Source organism: Ovis aries, chromosome 15 (assembly GCF_016772045.2).
Source record: "Ovis aries strain OAR_USU_Benz2616 breed Rambouillet chromosome 15, ARS-UI_Ramb_v3.0, whole genome shotgun sequence".
In the NCBI taxonomy this organism is placed as follows: Eukaryota; Metazoa; Chordata; class Mammalia; order Artiodactyla; family Bovidae; genus Ovis; species Ovis aries.
Genome location: NC_056068.1, coordinates 24,396,267 through 24,411,676, shown reverse-complemented (window position 1 = coordinate 24,411,676; position 15,410 = coordinate 24,396,267). Strand labels below are relative to the sequence as shown.

Genomic DNA, 15,410 nt, shown 5'->3' with positions numbered 1-15,410 from the left:
GGAAAAGGTTCTTGCGTGGGATCCCTGTTGAGAAACATTTCCATTCATCACACCAAACCAACATGTCCACGGTAGAATCCAAGAGAGGGAAACATACCATCCATATCTAAGCATTAATAACAAACAACGAAGTCGAAATTCAAAGGTAACACAGGCTTTGCAATCAGGCATGAATGTCGAGGGAAGTCACTAGATATGATGAGCTCATTTAGTTTTTAAATCTGCAAGGTAATGGTCTGTGCGGAGCCATTAGAGCAAAGGGACAATTTTGAGTATTTCATGTAAACGCTTCTTCTTCATCTCTTTTTCTTAGGTGTGCACACACACACACACGCACATGCGCACACACACAGAGCTGCCCTCACGACTGGGAACATAACTGTAGCTTTTCCACATCTTCCAAGAAGGAGTGTCCTTCCCGAAAGATGGCCCAGTCCTGCTTATGCCCCGACCCTAATTAATGGATAAGTCTGGAAGCACAGCAGAACAGACCCCTAAACCTCTAGGTACACTGCTCATCACCTCCAGGGCCACTCACCTTCCTGGTTCCTCTCCAAGACACACACACACATACATATACATGCACAGACCACGAAAGGACCAGTGCTTTGCTCCAGTCAGACGTGACCCAGGCAGATGGAACACCTAAGAAAGGGGCGGCTGCCACGCTCCTTCACTGAGAGTCACTGAAGCCCAGGGTGGAGGCAGGAGGCTGCCGCACGCACTGCTGGACCTGGCAGCTCTGGGTGAGACAGGACTTAGGGTCTGTCTGCAGCTCCCAACCAGGCTCACTGAGAAGAGGGCCCTGAAATGCAGAGGTGGCCACCAGGTCCACTGGGACCAACGGCAGCTTACCAAAGGCAGGAGAATCTGTCTTGCCCCTTGCAGATTGCAAACCTGAGGCCTGAAAACATGGCTGCCCCCACGTTCTGAGGGCCCCCAGCATGGATGCTAAGTTACCTCAGTCATGTCCGACTCTTTGCAACCCCACGGACTGTCGCTCGCCAGGCTCCTCTGTCCATGGGGATTCTCCAGGCAAGAACACTGGAGTGGGTTGTCATTTCTTTCTCCAGGAGATCTTTCCAACCCGGGAACTGAACCTGCATCTCTTATGTCTCCTGCACTGGCAGGCGGGCTCTTTACCACCAGCACCACCTGGGAAGCCCAGGGTCCCCAGAGCACAGCAGATGTCACCATCCTACCCTTAAACTTGAATCTCCCCACTCAAAAAGCAGAAGCTTCAGCAACAACTCCTGCCCTCCCCGCCCCCCCCCCCCCGCTCCACTGCATGGGTCCATTCCTCAAGGGGTGGGTGGGGGGCTCTAACATTTGATATTCATCATCTTTTCTGAGAGAGGGTAGAAGCTTCACCAAACCCAGATCTGTGCCCTGAAGTACAAACTCTTTAGTAACAGGGTATTATCCCTTATTCAACAAACCCTCATCAAAAGCCTCCTGTGTGCTGGGTATTCTGCCCGGCCACAGGACGTGAGGGTAAGCACACTCCCAGGTGCCCAGTGGGCTCTGCATTCAGGGGCATGGTACAGACCTCTGGGGGCACAGTGCCAGCAAGATGCACTTTTTTAGCACCAAAGTCCAACAAGGATCTTACCAGACCTAACCCTGCTTATCCATACTCAACCACACTCAGTTCAACATAAGGAAACATCCAGGAACCTAGGAAAAGCAGGAACCAAGCCAGAAAAGCCCCACTCTGGTTCCCTAGAGGTATGGGGCAGGAACACACAAGGCTAAGGTGCCGGGAGCACTCTGGAGTCCTCCTCAGGCCTTCCAGGCCAGAGTAACAATTTATTCCACACCCCAACCACCCTCAACTTCCCAATGAAAAACCTTCGAACTCTGTGAGACAGCCAAGGCCTCCCCTGCATGGCAAGAGACCAAGTCTAATGAAGACGTAAGGAAGAAGCTAGGAGACGTAGAGGAGCACTAAGAAAGGGCTGGGCCCGACACAGATGCAAAAACAAAGAGGTGAAGTGCGGTGAAAGGAGACGGGGGAAGAAATGGAAGCGAGGAGAAGGGCAGAGCTGAAAAAGAAACACCTGCTACCGGAGAGAGCTCAGAAGGCCGCATGGAGGACAGCTGGCAGAGAGAACCGTCACGCCTTGGTCTGGGGGCAGCTGGTCTCTTGGGTACAGCCCTGGACACTGGGACCCAGGACAGACCGGGAAGAGAGCAAGGCCCAAGGGCTGAGGGCGAAGAGGGCAGCGGAGGACCACGCAGCAATCCTGGCAGGGTGCACACCCAGGAAGGTGAAAAGAACCCCAGAAGTAAGAACATGGCATCGCCTTTGGGTGGATTCCTCACCAACATCCTCCCCTGCCACCCCACAGCCAGCCAGCCCCAGACAAAAACAAGGGCCAGCAAGGCAGCCCAGAAGGTGGCAGGGTGGCGGGAGCAAGGGAGGGGGAAGGACAGAACAGGAGAACAGACAGACAGACAGACAGAGATGTCCCGGCATCCATCTCTCGAGGGCCATCATTTCCTGATACGCACGTCATTATCTCGACAGAATCAGATGGCACGGAAGGGAGTGTGTGTTGCGGGCTGGGGTGGGAGGGGGGGGCCGGTAGAAACCACCCTATTTTGGGATAGAAAAATCAGAGAGAGAGATACACACACACGCAGTGAAACAGAGAGAGAAAAAGAAGGTTATTACATAATTTCCACTTTCTTCCCTCCACCCTTAAAGTAATGTTCTATCTGACAGGCTCCTCTCCGAGGGGGGGAAAATGACAAATCCAATCCCAAATTCAACAGCCTGTGTTCTGTTCGGAGAGCACACAGTGTACTGTACAGCCCATAAAACTCCAAACAGCCTCCAGACACTGCCGCAATCGTCCTCCATCAAAACACTTTGTCTTGCATACAAAAATAAGATACAGCGCTGAACGGAATACAAAATCAACCCATTACAGTACAGGGAGGCTGCTACTTAGCAACGAGGGGGCTCTAAAGCCTCGATGCTCTACAGGAAGCAAAATCTGTCGAGCCTGTTGGGCAAATGATAAACATTAGCGGTATTAAAAAACACAAAAGCCATGTAAATGGATAGACATAATGTGGAAACGAATTTATAGAATAAATTGGGACGGGGGGACTCGAGCATAGGGGGAGAGGCTGGGCTCCAGAGGGGTAGATGCATGCGCTTCCCAAACCCCTGCTAAGGCACCATATGGAGGGAGAGACGTGTGTGTGTTGGGGGGGGGTGCTATGTGAACCCCTTTTTTCACACAGGGACTGCAGGTGAAGGGGCAGGACGGAAGTGGTGAAAACACTGTTTAATACAATGACCTGCCATGAACTTTCTGAACTTTCTCTGTTCAGCTGGCCCAACATAACACCTGAGGGACCCAGGCACACACCTCCAGCAGCATTACGGTGGGGAGATGGGGGGGCTTTATCTACCCCGGGGCCACCATAGCACCCAATGCCACCTCAGGACCTGCCATTTGCTATAAACAAGATCCCTGGCAAAAAGAAAAGAAAAAAAAAAAAAGAAAACAAAACCAAAAACACCCCATCTGGGCTGGAAAAATCAGTATATTTCATCAGGTAAAGGGGAAAAATACCCTGGCTGTGAATCAGCAGTGGGGTTTCGGATCCCAGCCAAAACAGGAGCTAAAAGGCAAAACCATATTCTTCTGGTCTCCGTTTAGGCTCGAGGCAGAAAGGGAGAAGGGGCGGGGGTGGGGGGCAGCAAGGGGCAGGGAGGAGGAGGGGGGGAAGAAATGTATTTTTCATCAGCCAGTGTATAATTTATAAACAGCATTAAACAGTTTTTGTTTTCTTTTTCCTCTCTCCCGTGTATGGGCTTGGACGGCAGTCAAGCCTGCATTAATTTCTGCTTTGGGTACAGTGTGTTCTTGGAGGCACATCTGCAAGTGATCATAAACTCTCTGGAATGCTGGCAGAACATCCAGACCTGCCGGCAGGCCAGTGACGACACCACTCTGGGAAAAAGTTCGGGAAGCAGGCCAGATTCAGAGCAGGGAGGGAGAGAGGGGAGCGTGCTGGAGACAGAGCCGGGGATAGTGGCTTCTCCTCGTCCCTGCACCCCCTAGACCAAAGGGAAGGTGAAGGCGGTCTCTGAGCCACTCACACCCCAGCTTAACCCTCGATCGAGCCCACCTCTGCAGATCCAGGACCTGGGAAGTCTCTTCTTGGTTATCTCCTGCTTCTACCCCAATGGCAGAAAGCCAAGAGCAGAAGGGAGCGAGCAGAGAGGGAGCAAATGGACCCTCGGTTCAGAGCCGCCCAGACAACCCTGTTCTCGTGTTCCTAGCAGATGGGTAATCTGGGAGGAAAGAAGAGAAAGACAGGAGAGAGAATGCAAGGTCAGGAGAAGCTGCAGGCCCCAAGCAGCCATCTTTGCATCCTAAGATGCTTCTCTATCATCAGTGTGGGACCAGTTCATAAGCTCCACCTCACAGTCACAGCTCCTTTGCCCCCTCCCCACATTCTGTCTTTGCAAAGAAGGACCCAAACGTTAGTGGTTCCCAAAAGATAAAAAAAAGAAAAAGGAGGCCAAGTACACAATCCACAGATCTTTGACATCTCGTAAAAGTTTGTGACTTCCATCCCATCAGGACAGGGAAAAGCAAGAGAGGAAACAATTGTGTTTCTGACCCCAACCCCACCTGCCCTTTTCCCTGCCAGCCAGTGACCCGGCCCCGGATGATACGCCCGGCCACACCACGCTGCTGCTGCAACCAGAAAAATCTGTTGGCCAAAGACCATGCTCTTTCCTGGTGCTTCTAACTATGGGGAAGAATCTGCTTTTGGGGGTGGTCCTCAACATGGCTCACACAGCCCGGAGAAGGGCAAGGACGAGGGAGCATGCAGACAGGACTCCCAAAGGAAGGCTGCGTGCCCCCAACCAGGGCAAGAGGCACAGGCCACACCACACTCCAGCCATGCCTCAGACGCACCACCTCCCCTAAGAGTCTTATGAACCCTATACTCCAGTCTAGAGTACATTAAAAAGACCAACAGTCCTTTCCATTCCAGAGGAATAAAAGTGTCCCTGCCTTATCCAATCTTCCAATGGTTTCTGAGTGCCCTAGGTAAAGTACAACTCACTTTGCAACTCGAGGCCCCTGCAATCTTGCCTCTCCGCCACCCCATGCCCAGCCTGTACTCCCCAGCTACACTGAGCATCACCCCAGGAGGCACGGGCTGCCCACCTCAGGTCATCTCAGAAACCCATTCTACCACCTTCTCCAGGAGCCCCATTCCTCTTCTGAATTCCTCCTAGAACTCTGTCTTAGCGATCTGCACATATCACCTTCTTTTACCGTAACTTCACAGTATCAGACATCCTTCCTACTAGACATAAGCACCCAGAGGGCAGGGGTGCTGCCTGTTCTCCAGGGTTAAGTACACAGAGCCCGAAGCATCTGCTGGCTCCAAAAATGAATGACACTCCCAGAATAGAAGCAGGCCACAGAAATATGCAAGCCTCTAAACAGTATGCGGCCAAGGCAAAAAATAGGGGCAAGCAGCGATGGGTGTGCTGTTATAATCCACCAGGACATTAGGCCAAGCTGGGGGAAACCTAATGGGAAACCTTACCCCAGCACATCACAGGATCAACTCGAGTCATCGCCCGAGTCTGTGGTTTCTGCACGGACATCCCAGAGCGAGGACGTTCTCTTAAGAGAGAACAGGAATGGCAAGGACACAGCGGGTCACAGAGGCCCCCACAAGGGAAGGGGCAGCAAAGGACTGGGTGGGAGATTTCAGAGAGATCTGGGCGCACACAGGGGCTGGGACCCTTCCCCTGTTCCCTGCACCTGAGATTCACATTCCACAAGGAGCAGCTTTGCAAAGCACTCCAGTGGTTGCTCTTCTCACCCCAAATCTCCTTCTCAGAGCTCAAACCCTCCTGATCTCCAAACCACCTCTGAGAACGCGGGGTCTTGCCAGATCAATCTCATTACTGAGTGAGTTAGGTTATTGTTTGTTAATTTAAACTTATTGTTATCATCAGGTATAACTCACAAACACTTGGTTAGTTAACGCATTCAAATCGAAATCAAAACTTCAATTAAACTGAACATTCACTACCACCATTTAGGATCTTAAAAAAGAAAAAAGAAAGAGACAGAGAGAGAGAGAGAAAGAATTGTCTCTAAGAAGGGCCTCCTACAGGGCAAACTTCTAATTAAACAAATTGTCAATTTCAACACAATGCAAACTGATTTAGGAGTATAAATTTGGTATTCCAGTCACTGAAAATAAGACCTCATGGTGTCGATCTCACACAGGCTGATTTCCTCGGGTAGGGAAACGCAGAGGAGAGGAGGAAGATAATTCGAGAAAGAGGAACGCTGGGGAGGAAGGGTGAGCCAGAGCGCTTTATCTTTTCAGAAATAATATCTCCGCAGAATTCAATGAGGCCTGTTCTCAAGCACTGGAGAAACTCCTTCTTGCCTCCTCCTTCACCCCACCCCTACCAGATGAGAAAAAAAAAAAATTAATCGTGTATGATGACAAACTTGGCTCAGCACTCACTGTACACACTGTACCCACAAGGCTGGCGCCCAGCCAGGCCTGGCCCAGCGCCAGAACTACAATAACAAACACGGGCCACGCTCGCCAAGAGGGGGTGGGGCGGCGCACGCAGAGCCTGCAAGGCAGTGAGCCTGTGCAGCTCCGAGGAGGAGAGGCAGTGAGGATGAGCCTTTTCGGGGCAAAGATGGCCTTCAGGGGAAGTCAGGAGTTCCCTGACCTCGACCCAGAGCCCAGACCCCCTTTTCCCACGCCTGCCCCCGTTTGAAAACATGGTCCCCAGGGCAACTCTAGTTCTGCGCCTCTCCGCGCTGCTGCTGCAGCCCCTGGTGAGCTCCTCTAAGGCGGGGGTAGCCCCCCAGATGCTCAGGGGCCATCCTGGCTGTCTGCTCCCTGCACGGAGCCTTCAGTACAGAGCGGCAAGAAAATCTCACGTCATCTAATTGAACGTCTCCTCGAAGACCGCACATAGTTCTGTTATCGCGGAACAGGAGGGAGGAATTGGAATGAGGAAAGTACAATTTCTGCTACTGGAATCTGGGAGAAGGCCTGGCATCCCGACACGGCCAGGTCCCTCTAGAGGCCTCAGGGCCTTCACTGTTTAAAGAGGGGGGACGAACAATTCGAGATCTAGCCTCACGAAGCCCTTGTCACTATTTTCTTGTCAAGCCATCCTCACACGAGGGTGAGAGGTATGTGGGGCCAGAGAAAGAAAAATCAGGGTCAAAGCAAGCTCTGAGCTCTCTGTAAGGGCGAACTAAGGCCCTGCCGTGACCTCCCCCATCACCGAATCCTCTTTTTCAAGGGCAGTGGCAAGTGAATTTCAGAGGGACACATCATTTGCACAGACTCCAGGGACAGAGAGGAAACCTAGGAAAACAGGCCCCAGGGTATGCACGAGGCGGGACTGTGGGACCTTGAGCCCACACTCAGTCATGGGGCGGTGCATTCCTCATCTTGCCCGACCTGGGGCCCCTGGACCCACCTGAATGTGTGTAAGCAGCTCCTCATCCTTCTGCCCCTCCACCCACCTACCCACACTCCTGAAGAACTGGGTTCACAACAGAGGCCTCAGCTAACTCACACGTAGCCAGTGCCCTGCAGGGAATCCTAGGGACACAGTCTGAACTCTTTCTGTTGCAGGAGAGACCCAGTGAGAGACCGGAGCTTTCTTAAGTCGCCTGGCTTCCCGGGTTGTAGTAATCCACTCAACCAGCATCTATAGACTCCAGCACTGTACCAGGTTAACGGGCTGCACATCACGGGGACGGACCCTGTCCCCAAGGAGCTTATTCCAGTCTATTAGGGGAAAACTGAGGAAAAGGGCAGTTACATTTCCTGAGAATCTATCATGTGCCGGGCAGAGTGCTAAGTATCTAATGGAGCCTTGCGTTCAGAGGTTCAGATGGTTTACATTTCTTGCCCAAGGTCACATGGTTAGGAAGAAGATGCCCAAATTCCTAATCCTGACTCCCAAGAAGGAGGAAATAAGGCAATTCCATTAATAACAATAATACAGAGAAGAAAGACTGTACCCAGAGACAGCTTCAGATAAAGAAATACGGACTTGAGAAGAAGGCTTGATCGCTTCTGGCCGGAGGTGGGGGACAGTCAAGGATGGGATCATTCTAGAGACCTTGGAAGACCTGGGAAGACTGGGGATGGGTTATTCCCTGCACTGGGATGGAATAAACAAAGCCACAGAGCTCGGCGAGCAAGCTGTGCTGGCCGGCACACCAGCACCAGAGCACACCGACCAGAACGCGAGCATGGCTAGCACACTAGACCCAGGAAACAGTAAGAACCAAGGGAGCTTACTGGGCTGAGTTACAGCGTGCGAGGAAGCCTTATCTTCAGGCTGCATCACCCGCATGGAAGTGCCTGACAGCACGTGGGGTACAGACCAACACAGGTGCCAAGAAGCAGGGAATAAATGAAACGCAAGACTGGAGGAGGGTGGCCAACCTGTGGGCAGAGAGCACACGGGACCCCTCGCTAAACCCTGAACAACCTGCAAAGAAGCAGGAGCAGGAAGATCGCAGGTGCAAATCACACCAGAAATCACAACACACCAGAAAGCACACGGGCACCCAGCTTGATGCCAAGTCCAGGAAGGCCTGGACTCAGAGGACTCCGGGCCAACGGGGGGCAGGGGGGGATGAGGATGGCGCCCTGGGGCCTGGTGTGGGGGAGGGGAGGCCCCAGGGGAAGGAGGGAAGGAACACAAAGACACAGGGGCCAGGCGGACACAGACACACCCAGCTGCCCGGCGTGGCCCAGCTCCTGGACCTGCAAGAGGGAAGAACGGGAAGGAGTTAGAGCACCTGATGCAGGGCTATGAAGGCCTGTGAGAGGGACAGCACCCCACACGTCGCAGAGGCACACGGCTGTGCAGGAAGGCAGCGCGAGCGGATGCGTATGAAGCTGCCAGCAGCAGGACCAAGGCGATGAAGACAGTGAGACAGGCCACAGACGTTCAGACCATCCTCCAGGAGCATGGCGATGGCCACGCTCCCTGACGACAGCTTCAGAACCGAGGAAGCGGGAGGGAAAGTGGAAGCAATCGACAGCTACTGAACACCAACTGCGGTTTAAGAAGGGTATGCCGCCTTCATCATACATTCTGGTACCTAACTGATAGGAGTTAGCAACAGCTTGCCCTTTACAGATACAGAAACTGGGGTTCACAAACCTGCCTGAGGTCACAGAGATGGGGATCTGGCCAACCCCAAAGTCCAGACTCATTTCACAGACACTGAACTGCCAACTGCCTGGAGGGCCCCATGAGGGAGGCAATACGGAAAAGGACAGCAGATGCTGGGCATGGACAAGACAGGAGAGAGTAAGACCAGATGAGAAGACAGTTGGCTCGTCTCCCCTAAAATCTGACTCCAGAGCCCAAAGACAAGGAAATTAGAGGGAAAAGAGCACTGGCCCCATGGAAAGTGTGGCGGCCTCTCCCAGTGAACCCAGGCAACCCCCCTGGCCTCGAGGCAGCAGCCTTGGACCTGCCATATCCGCCCCTCCACCGAGAATGCCAGGGTACACTGCCTGCTTGCCTCTCCTCCCTTCACGCCTCGTGAGGCAGAGAAGCTTTGCCCAAACACAAGCAAAAGCACCAGCAGCCGCAGAGTCGACCCCACCAGAATTGGATTAAAATTAACTTGCAAAAGACAGCACGCTGTAACTAGCTTTGTGTTCCAACCTTTCTATATCTATTTAATTAAAGGCTCCTGTATAATGTGAACCAATAGTCAGATTCATTAGACAGCGAGAACCTAATTCCACAACTGTTCTGCTAATGAAACTGCAGTCTACTTGGGAAGGTGGATCACACAGGGCACTGGGTACCCACGATGCCCCAGGAAGCCCGGGAGGGCAGAGGATGGACCCATCCAGATGGTCATGTGGTCAGGATGGACTTCTCACTCCAGCAGCCTGGAAGGAGCATCCACGGGACGGGGCAGACCAAGGCCCACTAGCAGCAGAGACGTTCACGCTCTGGGTGGGGGAAAGGCAGGCAGGCAGGAGGTGGGCGTCTGTGCTCAGATGGGCTGGTCAGGGCATCCATGCCTACCTGAGTGAGCCAGTAAGTGCATTCTCAGTCGCAGACTGTCCAGGAACCGCTTTCCGCAGAGCTCACACCCGTACGTCTTCATCCCGCTGTGCAGTTTCCTGCAGGAAAGGAAAAGACAGGTTGCTGCCGCTCTGGTTGCATGGAAAGCAGGCCCACCCCCACTGGGGGAATTCGCAGCCAGCCCTCCAGCAGGTTGACAGGAGGAGGGGAGACAGAGGGCGTGGGAGCTGGAGGTGGACCCTGACACATTCATCATCCCACAGGCGGCCGAGAGCCCCCTTTCCCGTGAATGGCTGCCAAGGCGGCATCTATACCTGGTCCTGTCCAAGGGCTGGAAGGATAGGGCATGCCCTAGTGCTTCACCCTGTGGCACAGAGACCAAGGGAAAAAGTCAGATTCAACTGTGGAGGGAGGACGGAGGAAGCCCCAGGTCAGTGAGACAGACACAACTTTCACAGTCAAACTAGCACAGGCCATTCGTGCAGGCCGAGGTGCCTCTGCTTACCAGGCTCACAGCACGGCCCATGCTGCGCTGCCCTGTGAGAGCCCCCGGCTCCCCCAGGAGACCACACAGCCCGGAGGGCCGCCCTGTACCTTCTCTGTCTTTCACAGCCCAGCGCCCACCCAGTGACGGGCACAGAGCAGGCTCTGAATAAGCGTTCTTAGTGAACCGAGGCCTTCAGGGACATCAGATGCTCCTCTTAGAGTATCCAGGGGTTCTTAGACCTGCAGTCACTCTCCAACACAAAAAACCTCCCCAAAGGCCCAGCTTTTGACGTGCTTTCCCTCTGCTTCCCACCAGAGGTTGAACCCAGATGGAAAGGAATGCTTGAAGAAGCCAGATAACATCATTCTATAAAAGGAAGGTGGGAGCCTTCGGTGCTGGTTTTCCAAAGTACTTTGACGCACGTTATCTCATTTTACTGTCCCTGCCACGTGAGGTGGGCCAGCCACCCACAATCACCCCAGCACCCCAGAAGACAGGGGCCCTGGTAACCACTGTTCACAGGTCCAACCTGCAATCCTGGTCCTTGCCCACCGGACCCCACCGCTCAGGCAGGAGCCAGCAATAGAGCTGATGAGGGGCAGGGAGGCGGGTGGCTAGCGGGGAAGGTCTAGAGAGTCGGCTGCGGGCTGGCATGAGGGCCGTTTGGCCCGGAACTCTGCCTTTCCTCCACCCACACTCCTGTTCTCAGGCCTCTCTGTGCCTCCGCCGGATACAGGATCCACCCCCGCCTTGCCCGCCGCCTCCCCAGGGGCCTCAGCCCCAAGGAACCGGGCAGGTACTGCAGCCAGAGGTAGGAGCCGAGGGCGGTGGGGTGGCAGGCAGGCACTCTTAGGGGAACTGCCCATCACAGTTGGGACGCAGATGTGTTAGGCCCACAGTCAAAGGTTGGAGGGCTGCTGGTACAAGATACTAGATAAACGCAGGTGGGGAAGGGGAGGATCATACATTCCAGTCAGCGGTGCCCAGATCATGACACTCAGGCCAGCCACCCACTGCCAGCACCTTCCAAGTCCCACGAGAGCCCAGAGTACGTCACCACCCTGAGGGCCCCAGGGTGAGTATGAGCCCAGGCTGGTGGCTTGAAGACTGTATCTGGGGTCCAGTGTGCCCAGCTTCTGTCGGCCATCGCACTCAGGCCCCTTAGCAGAACTCTTTCTCAATCACAGTTGTGTTTGCTTGCCTTCCCTTTACCCGCGTGCCAAAGACAACACATGATTTCTCAATCGCAAGTACACACACACCCTCATCTGTGACACGGCCGTGCACCCCACCCCCATGTTATCTGATTCGTGGCTGAGGCCGATCCATCCCAATTGAGAAATAGTAACAGTACAGAACATTTCCACCGAACATTCTCAACTCTAAATATATTTCACAATGCTGGGCACTGGGACATGTCTTAATAGCATTCTGGGCAAAGCGGGTTTTAAAATATGCACCCAGGCGTAGGCGTGCGTGCGTGTGTATGTGTGTGTGTGTGTGTGTGCGCACCCATGCATGTGCCCACGTGGTAGCTGACTGTGCCTGTCACTTGCCCAGGCAGGACAGGGGTTTGCTTTCCCAAGAGCTGTTCTGTGAAGCAGCAAAAGCTTTGTTCACAGGTGGTCCCACAGGTGACGCTGGTGTACATGCTCACGGTCTGGTCAGCGTGGGTTCCAGTCTTATTTATCTCCACCTTTGTCTGCACTAATGCTTTCTTAGCTTCCAGGAGTGCCCACCTCTGGGGTGGCTGTCAGGAGGAAGAGGAGGACAACACCCTTTCAGGTTGGCTTTCCCAAAGGACACTGGAGTGTCTGAGAATCGGGTTTCAGCAGCCACCACCAGGAAAGCACCCCCACCCCACCCTCAGGCTTCTGTTTCTTCCTCCTGCAGGTCAAGTCTCTCACCCCAATGAACACTTTCAGGGTTACCCTGATGCCTTGTTTGGTGCCAATGGATTTGCCTGGCCACTGGTGTCAGCGGCTTTCTTGACCAACAGGAACGGCGTGGTTTGTAAGGCGATGCACTCTTGCCCTCTACTACAGGGGGAGCAGGATGAAGGGAAGGATGGCAGGGGAGCAGCCAGAAGACCTGGATCCTGGTCCTAACTTGGTCATTAACTTGCCTTACGACCTTGCCCAATCCTGCTGTCACGATCTCTCTGCATTTTTTTTTTTTCACCTGTAAAGTGATGGATGATGTCTAGTGAAAGTCGCTCAGTCATGTCCACTCTTCGCAACCCCAGGGACTGTAGCCCACCAGGCTCCTCTGCCCATGGAATTCTTCATGCAAGAATACCAGAGGGAGTTGCCGTTCCCTTCTCCAGGATATTTTCCCAACCCAGGGATCGAACCCAGGTCTCCCCCATTGCAGGCAGATTCTTTACCACCTGAGCCTCATAGGATCAAAATTTTATTATCCAAAAGTCTTACCCATACCCTTTTATCCAAGGGATTCCTCTGAGGGGTATTATTACCTCTCTGGTTGGGAAGATCTCCTGGAGAAGGGAATGGCAGCCCACTCCAGTATTCCTGCCTGGAGAATCCCACGGACAGAGGAATCTGGTGGGCCACAGTCCACGGGGTCACAAAGTTAGACGTGACTGAGCGAGAGGGCACATACATTCTCTCTCTGAGCCATATTCCATTTGTGTGGTGTCTCACAACACCTAGGCAGTCGGGCTAGGACAACCCAAGCAGAAAATGACACCCGTTCCCAGAAATCTATTCATTTTAAATCCTTCTAATACAGACAACCTAAGTTCCCTCCTTTACCCACTTGCAGTCTATCTTTCAGTGAAAGAAACTTCCAGAACTCATGGCCAGCCTTTCTTTGGAACCATTCTGCCGCCCTGCACTTTCTAGCCTCCAGAGACACGGGTGTCCTCTCCTGCCCAAGCCTCAGAGTAAGGAAACTGCCCTGCTCCTGACCTACTAACTCAGTGCTCCCACACAGGTGCCGAGGGTGGCGTCCAAGCGATCCCAGGTGGAGTACAAGGACCGCAGTCCTGCCTCACTGGCGGAGAGAGTAGGACAAAGCAGACGAAGTCCAGAAGAGAGAGGGAGGCACCTCACAGGCCCGCAGCTCAGCTTAGCCCAGAGCCGGTTTGCCCATCTCCTTTGTTACTGTTTAGACGCCAAGAGATGGCTGTAAAGAGGCAGTGACCTCTCCTAGTTCAAAGAAAAGGGAAATGGCAGAGAAGAATCTGAGTGTATTCAAGGGTCACCAATAGATTCTAAATGGCACCATCTGTGGGAATGATCAACATGGAAACAAAGTCCCAACTGGTTTCTAGAGTAAAAGAACTAACTGTCAGAACTCAGGGTCTGTCTCTCTAGAGCAGTGGTCCCCAACATTTTTGGCACCAGAGACCTGTTTCTTGGAAGAGAGATTTTCCATGGACCACAGGGTGGGGTGGGGGGAATGGTTTGGGGATGATTCAAGTGCATTACAATTATTGTGCACTGTATGCCTATTATTGTTACATTAGCTCAGATCATCAGGCCTTAGATCCCAGAGGCTGGGGACTCCTGCTCTAGACCACAACCCCCATCACCTCTGTCCCTCACTGTGCCGCTGCAAAGTATTTGATGAAAATGGAAAGTCTGTCCACCTTTTCCTTCCTGAACCACACACACCTATATTTTCCCAGCCCGGCCATGCCTTCTCACAAGGTCAAACTGCTCGTGGCCATCTGAGGCAGGTGGCTAGCGGGGAAGGTCTAGAGAGTCGGCTGCGGGCTGGCATGAGGACCGTTTGGCCCGGAACTGAGCCTCCACTGTAACACAGGAAAGGAGGACAGCTCAGGACATCTTTGCACCTTTCTACGCCTGATGCCTTGGTTTTCACACTCTCTTCTCTGAGAAGCAAGAGCACCGGGCACGGTTTTGAGTGTAACCCAGTTCAAGACGGCCCAAGCATCTCCACACTCTAGTCGGCGGAGAGTCCATTCCCCCACAGGCTTTGGGGCCCCACCACCCACTCTTGGGGAGCAGGCCCAGATGCTCCCCCACCCCCACTTCTGCCCCAGCACATCCACACCTGACTCATTGGGTAAATTCACCCTGAAGGTGAATCTTCAATTCGGTCCAAGAAGACAAAAAAAAAAATTAACCTCTAACAGGTTTCTAGCTATTTTCTCAAGAGAGCTGAATCATTATGAGAAATCAGAGGTGAGCTAAGATGAACTTCTTAACAAGTTAACTGGAGGGAACGACACACTCCTCACTGATTCTCAACCACACAATTCTCGCCCAGTAAAACCAAGTCAGCAAGCTGCACGCTCATTCAAACCACTTTCGTGCTGTTGTGAGCCTGAACGCTCATACTCATCTGCTTTCGACTGTGACTATGGAATGGCAGAAGCCCTGTTTCGCTTTCCTTTTCTTCATAGGGCCTAGTTTAGAAGCGACTGCTCAGTGCTGCCAAAGAAATTCCAGACAGCCTCCTCTCATCGGAACACTGCACCAAGCACAAGAGCATCATGGGCACCTCCAACCCAGAGCTGGACCTTCACTTGTGCCCCTGAGGTCCACACGTGGAAGGCCAATGGTGACATCACAGCTGCACAAAGCCTGAGCTTCAAACCAATCTCACCTCAGGATAAGGCTTCATCTCCCCACTAGACCACAAGAGGAGAGTAAGTGGGAGCAGGGAGAGACTGGTGCTACATGCTATCCTCACCCACCCAGCCTCCAAGGACAGCAGTCCATACCAGCTGCTCCCTAAGGGGCGCCCTCTGCATCTATGCCCTGCAGGGGAGGCTCAGCCCTCCTTCACCCCACACAGCCAAGGACTAAGGGGAGGATGCTAGAA

General features: G+C 53.2%; 1 protein-coding gene across 3 annotated transcripts in view; it reads right to left on the bottom strand.

The window, feature by feature from the left end:
* Positions 1–15,410, bottom strand: part of ZBTB16 (zinc finger and BTB domain containing 16) — a 202,833-nt gene that overhangs the window by 95,388 nt on the left and 92,035 nt on the right. For all 3 annotated transcript variants that reach the window (XM_027979221.2, XM_027979222.3, XM_042232944.2), the window contains exon 3: positions 10,109–10,206. In XM_027979221.2, the coding sequence (XP_027835022.1) occupies positions 10,109–10,206 (98 nt within the window). The remainder of the gene's footprint in view (positions 1–10,108; positions 10,207–15,410) is intronic.